Genomic DNA, 6,661 nt, shown 5'->3' on the forward strand with positions numbered 1-6,661 from the left:
TCAGAGCGCCTGCCTTCCGATCCACCCTCCGTGGCGGGATGGGTTCGAGTCACTTTAGGGCGCTCGCTATTTGCCCTTGGCAGGTATGGCCTGCGGCCGGTGGCAACGTTCGCGCTAAAGGCCAGTTGACTTCAGAGCGCAGACGAACCGTGCCGAGCATTGCGGCACGTAAAGCTTTCGCCACTAATTCTGCCCGTTGCCTGGGATTGCGCGATCGGACGGTGGGGGTCAGGGCTCACCAGGGAGCTAGAATCGCTTTTGAGCTAGGGTGAGGAGTGAAAATTACGCATAAAACATATAGGAGTGAAAAATTCACAAAAAACTCCATGAACTTTGAACAAGTTCATCAAGGATGACAGGAGGTCGCGTGCTACCGAGTTCTGTCGACCGGTCACACCATAAGTTCTGCCACCTAGCGGTAAAAGTAGCGAGTAAGCGGTGATGAATCTTTATAGATGACAGCACTTACTGCCACAACCAGCGCTATGCGTAATATGACTGTGGATGGCACATAAGTGGAAACCGCTGTGAAGCCACTCAAGACACTTTCCTGAAAAAAATATTTGGGCTCCATCATTTCTTGTATATCCCCCCACAACCTCAGCTGATTGGTGCGTACCCTAAAAGTAAATTTTGAATGCCTTCCTAATTCTGTCAAGGCATAAAAGCTTCCTATTAATATATTGCTTTGAGCTTTGCAGATGAGGAATGTGCGATGAAATTCAACCAGCATAAAACATTCAGACAACAAGAGTCTTGAACCCATGCACATAAACACATTGCCAAACCTTACAAGTAACATCTGACATACTTTTGGCTTCTGTTAGAATGGGATGAGGAAATATTATGTCACTGGTTCTCACAAAATTCAAATACCTACCATCACTTCCATGAAAGTAATGTAATTAAGCCTAACCTAGAGAAGTTTTACCTCATCTCTTCATGACTAACCCATTTATATAACAGCAGCGTTTGTGAGTTAATGATCCAGTAAAACTCCCATTGTTTCTTTCTGTGCAAGTAGCCATCTGAACCAAACTTAGGGTAGTCCATGTATTGAACATCATCTTATCATATCTGACTTATTTCCTGATAGCAGCCTTTGTGATAAAATCACAATACAGCTTGTTTTCAGCCAGTATCAACTCACATTCTGGTTCAATTAATTTCTACCAGCTTGTTGACACCACAAGTTGACACCAAACGAAACAAAACCTAGCAGCCAACTGAGAGGACAGGCCTATGTATAAATTATTTACATCACTCCTAACAAGTTATTCTGACTGCCATGGTTGCTCTCTGTCAAGGGCAATAGAAGGTGCTCAACAAAACAATCTGTCCTACAACTGTAGTATAACTTCAGGATGGCAGGCAGAACCAGTTTTGCTGCCCTGCCCTTTAAACTGCAGCAAAGGTAATAATTTAGGCTTGGCTTTCAATATTTAATCATCAAAAGCTTGAAATCTCGGCTTTACATTACAAAGGGGATGGTCTATTTGCTGACCACCTAGAGCTACCTTATACTGATGTAGTTATGCAGCTTAGGGTATTCTTGCCTAAAAATATTATTCATTCCACAGTACATTCATTTGCCCAGTCAGCAAACCATCACACAACATATCATCGCAACATCTTGTTGAGACAGACATGAGGGACCACTACAACAAACTTGGGACAAATGCTTACAAGTACGGGAAAAATAGCTTCATTACATGTATTGTGGAATCAAAATTTGCGTCATAAACAAGGTTTGATGGATATAAAACAGAAAATGGGCAAACCTGGTAACAAATCATGATTTGAAAGCAGGTCAAGTTCGCAAATAGGTGCCCCGCAAGGGAAAATTGCTGGCGGGCGGGCTTCTCTCTGCTCTCCCGAATAAAGCCAGTACCTTTCGCGTGGATTGCTGACAAATAAGACCATCCAACACAAACATAAAATATAATTGTCCGTCATACCCACCAACATACAACATTAAAATGCTAAATGAGAAAGATAACCCCTGCGCTACACCCATGAGGAAAATAAAGCTTCGCTGGGCGGAATTTCGATGGTAAACACTACTGGATCGGCCGCGCCAGTTCTGTCCAAAACCTTCGGGCTGCAAAATATTTTAACATGGTGAGGCATTGAAGCTCGATCGGCTTCAATTTATCATTGCTGAGCCCCGCGATGAACCAAAAAAGCATCAAAACAGATGTTTAATTAGGCAAAACTTCCATTACACCTAATTTATTTCCTTCAAATTGTCTCCTTCATTTGTTATGAATTGTTCGCTCGTGGGTGCATACGAAACGTGTTTGGGCGGCTGGCGAATAAACCCCCTATATGTGTTGAATATGTACAAGTTTGCAATTGTATAATTTTTCAGTGAAATTTGTTTATATTTTGGGCTATAGACCGCATCTACTTAAATCATTAACAAGGCAGGATTAAAGTATTTGTATCACCTCTACATTAGACCAAGAAAAACAGCAGGGGATGAATAAGCACAAAGGCTTAGAGTTGCTCGGCCACATTGTTTTATCAAGGCACTTGACTAAAAATCTGTCAAAATGAGTGCTCAAGTGGTGAGATTTTGCCTTTGAACTTCATTTAGAAGACCTTTCTTGAGTTTTTTCACGCCCACATTTCGTGAGCGGTGCAATTTAGTAGCCAAGTCTCTTTGGATTAAAAGATCGCGTGGAGTAAAATTCTCTACCAGGCCCTGCGTGGTGCTTGCACGGTATGACCCCAAAAAATAGGAATGCATGAAAACCCTGCATTTGGCACACAGCTGTACAGGTTGATAGTATTTTGTACACAAACCAAGATCAAGCGCAACCGGATTGAGTCGGTGGAACTCCCGGGCTTGGAGGTAACTACTGCCCTTGCTCTGTGCATATAGGCATGATTAAGATGTAGATGAGGCAGAATGTGGCCATAGGTGTCCAGGGTCTGTGGAGCCTTGCTTAGTGGAGCCCTTTATGCTTAGTGGTTTCAAGTGGGCTAGGACTTTGATGATATCTTAAAAACATGAGAAGAACATATAGGCTCAGTATGTGCGGTTAGACAATTTTAGGAAGGAGTGAAAAATGCACATATAACATTGGGAAAAGGAGTGAAAAATTGCTCCTCATAGGGTGTTGCTTTACACCCAAAGTCGGCAATTCTAGGACACTGGGGCTCACACAACAAGCACTGCTTAGCGCGAGCGCTGATACCAGAAATCCATCCATTCAAAGAGCTCGGATCAAATTTTAAAAATAAAAAGAAAGGGTGATTTTGATAGGTTAAGGCGTTGTGGTGGACGGCAATTCATGTGCTGCTGAATATTCAGATGCTTAAAATTCGAAATCGGTTGGCAGCTTCTGTGGTGATGTGGGTTCGCTGTCATTCGAACTCAATTTTGACCACGAATATCAGGTGGCATTAAATATGGACCTCAGATTTGGTGTTCTCGTGCCACAATTCACCCTTTGATGCGCTTTATTGAAATGGAAGTTATTCGCCAATTAAATCGGTAAATGCATCTTGTACTTCGCATGCATTTGTTAGAGCCCTGCTGGTTCTCCCGCGAAAAGTTCATATCGGTAAGAGCAAACGTTTCGCCAAACCAGTCTCACATATCTGTTTGTATCTAGCTATTCTATAACGTCTTTGGAGAGGGAAAACATCACGGTGGAATAGTTTCGCTTGGGAACGACCAGTCACAGATTTGTGTTAAGAAACGAAAGCCAGAGTGTGAATATCACTAGCACTTAATTTTAGAATAAATTGAGAAAATCCCTTCTCTGTGGACTTAACTCCGATAACACCAGTCCACCCCTGGTGTCTCGCACAGCTGACCGAGTCGTGCAGTTGACTTCGAATACCCAGTGTCATCCATCCGCCGTCACGCTTCTTTTACTGTCTACCTGAACCATCACCAGGAGTGTCACTTTGTGGAACTCTGGAGAGGCTGAGGCCCAATAATGGCTCTGAATAACCCCGACCGTTAATGGTTTTCTGAGCCCCAAATGCACATGAGCGAATAAGAAAATACTGGGCCTATGACTGCGCCGTTAATGGTTGTCTGAGCCCCAAATGCACATGAGCAAAGAAGAAAATACTGGGCCAATGACCCCGCCGTTAATGGTTCTCTGAGCCCCAAATGCACATGAAAAAAGAAGAAAATACTGGGCCAATGACCCCACCGTTGATGGTTGTCTGAGCCCCAAATGCACATGAGCAAAAAAAGACCATCTTTTGTTGGCTGACCATCCGATGGCGTCCACGGGGGCGCAGCACAGCCGGACGCGCTGTCAGCTGGAGTGAGGGGGGTGGTGTGAGTGGAGTGGCAGTCTGTTCATCAAGTGCGAGCTACACCTGACGCCCAGTCAACCAGTCAGTCAACCGCGCTGCAGGTGGAGCGGCACGTGTGCACGGCAGCAAGTAGCTCGGCACCACCCCTGCCATCTGTGTCGGTTGTCTATGCTGCAGGTGTGGTGATCCCTACGTCTGAAACCCATAATTGTTAGCAGAAAATGAATTACCGGAGCAAATATGGGAAGCGCGAGTCGTAGATAAGAGGTGCGTGTCATAGATGGAAGGTGCGTGTCGTAGATAAGAGGTGCATGTCGTAAATAGAAGGCGCGAGTCGTAGATAAGAGGTGCGTGTCGTAAATAGAAGGCGCGAGCCGTAGATAAGAGGGTGCGTGTCGTAAATAGAAGGTGCGAGTCGTAGATAAGGAGTGCGTGTCGTAAATAGAAGGCGCGAGTCGTAGATAAGAGGTGCGTGTCGTAAATAGAAGGCGCGAGTCGTAGATAAGAGGTGCGTGTCGTAAATAGAAGGCGCGAGTCGTAGATAATAGGTGCGTGTCATAAATAGAAGGCGCGAGTCGTAGATCAGAGGTGCGTGTCGCAGACGGAAGGCGCGTGTCGCAGATAAGAGGTGCGTGTTGTAGATGGAAAGCGCGAGTCGTAGCTGAATCCTCCTTCAACACGCAGACATCTAAATGTGTCCAAGGCTGCCTGGTGCGCGTGGGCTGAATTGATAAGTGGTTGTTTCTTTGTGGCATCCCTAGGTGAGGTTGGAAATATGCTTTCATTTTACTGGCTGTAGGCACAGATCGTTCAGAGAGGGCAAGGGCTTCCACTTACGCGGCTAATGTTTTAGGACGTCTTCCTGCTGCAATGGTCTTGTATTCAAAGGCCACGAGGAGGACTGTGTATATCGAATAAGTCATATGTTCTTTGGCTTACCTAGTAAGATCATGCCTGCAGTGACGATCAATGCCGTGGCCGATATCGCCGTCAATTTGAGGACTTTCCGCCACAGGAGCTTTTGGGTCAACGTGGGGTCGACTAGACCCTGGCTTTCATCCGCCGACCTGTTCAGAGACCAACCTGTTTGAGACAAATCTAGGCCCTCCTGCTGGAAATATCGTCGTTTATGTGTATAACATGGGAAACATCAATGGCCGCCCATAATTGGAGTATGACGCAGATAAGTGAAGGCCGGGAAGAGACATGGTCAATGTGCGTTGGTACCCGCTTTCCGTTGACATGTAATTGAGTAGCGAATCAGAGCAACGCTTGCCCCAACATTCAACAGCTGTGCCAACATTGTGATGCATTTTAGGCCGTGGCCTCCGACAACTGACCTGTGACCCGACAGCGTCCGGCCGTCATCGGTGACGTCGACTGCCGTAGCCTGGCGGCAGGAGGTGGCCGAGCCGAGCCTGGCGGACACGCACGCGGTGCGTGTGGCACCCTCGGGCGCCACGGACGCGCCCGAGTGCCGCTGCGAGTCGGTTGACGAGCGGCCCGAGTCAGTGCCGGCGCCGAGGAACGCCGCCGGCGTCGCCCGGCTTCGGTTGACGCTGGCCGCCGATGATGGGCTTTCTTCGCACGGGATGAGCTCCATACTAGCTGACGTGCCGGCCGACGAGCCGAGTGCCGACGAACTGGCGTTGCTGGCTGAAGCTGACGCTGGCGCGGTCGCCAGCGCCGGCGTCGGCCGGGCGTCGGAACCGGGCGCCGGACGGTCGGCCGGGCCGCGGGCGGACGGCGGACGATCGGGCGTGCTCGGATGACAGCCGTACGCCGCCGCCGGCCGGAGGGTGAGGCACCGCGGTGAACGGGAGTCGCCGGCTGTGCGACCCGGCGCCGGCTGGGCCGGACAGCCGTGTGAGGGGTGTGGCGCCGCCTGCACCGCGCCGCTCCGCAGCCGGTGCGTCGACAGGATTTGCGACAGGCGCTCCATAACGCTCGTGTGCGAGGCAGAGGCGGGACCCTTGGTCGTGCCGAACCGCTCGTACTCGTTGGTTACGGTCTGTGCCTTCATCTGCGCAAGCTCGGGGAACTTGGCCTTGTCCAGGACTGGCCGCGAGGATCGGTCCACCTGGTCCCAGTCGGCACCGTCCGCGCTCCGTCTCCTGGCCGCGCGCGGAGACTTCGCCTTCTTCGGCGGCTTAGCGGACAACATGGCCTCGATGACGTCGTCGATGGTCTCCACGTTACCGCTGTCGAAGAGAGAGCGGCCGGCGGCTGGGCCGGCGGCGGCGGCGCCTTCGGAGACGTCGCTGCGCACTGAGGACGCCTCCGTGCCGCTGCTGGAGTGCGCGCGCCGGCCGTCTGCCTCCCGAGACGTGGCCAGTGAGTCGACGCCGCTGTGCGGCCGTAGCGTGGCCTCATCGAC

The 6,661-nt window shown here is 49.5% G+C and overlaps 1 protein-coding gene across 1 annotated transcript in view; it reads right to left on the reverse strand.

The window, feature by feature from the left end:
• LOC119101774 (uncharacterized) overlaps positions 1-5,953 on the reverse strand; it is an 8,015-nt gene extending 2,062 nt beyond the window's left edge. The window contains exons 1-2 of the mRNA XM_037225198.1: positions 5,625-5,953; positions 5,224-5,351 (exon numbers count right to left, since the gene is read on the reverse strand). Of these exons, the coding sequence (XP_037081093.1) occupies positions 5,224-5,351; positions 5,625-5,887 (391 nt within the window). The 5' untranslated portion in view covers positions 5,888-5,953. The remainder of the gene's footprint in view (positions 1-5,223; positions 5,352-5,624) is intronic.
• Between the last annotated feature and the right edge of the window lie 708 nt (positions 5,954-6,661).

This window comes from Pollicipes pollicipes, unplaced genomic scaffold, assembly GCF_011947565.3.
Source record: "Pollicipes pollicipes isolate AB1234 unplaced genomic scaffold, Ppol_2.1 Scaffold_4881;HRSCAF=5763_pilon_pilon_pilon, whole genome shotgun sequence".
Classification (NCBI taxonomy): Eukaryota; Metazoa; Arthropoda; class Thecostraca; order Pollicipedomorpha; family Pollicipedidae; genus Pollicipes; species Pollicipes pollicipes.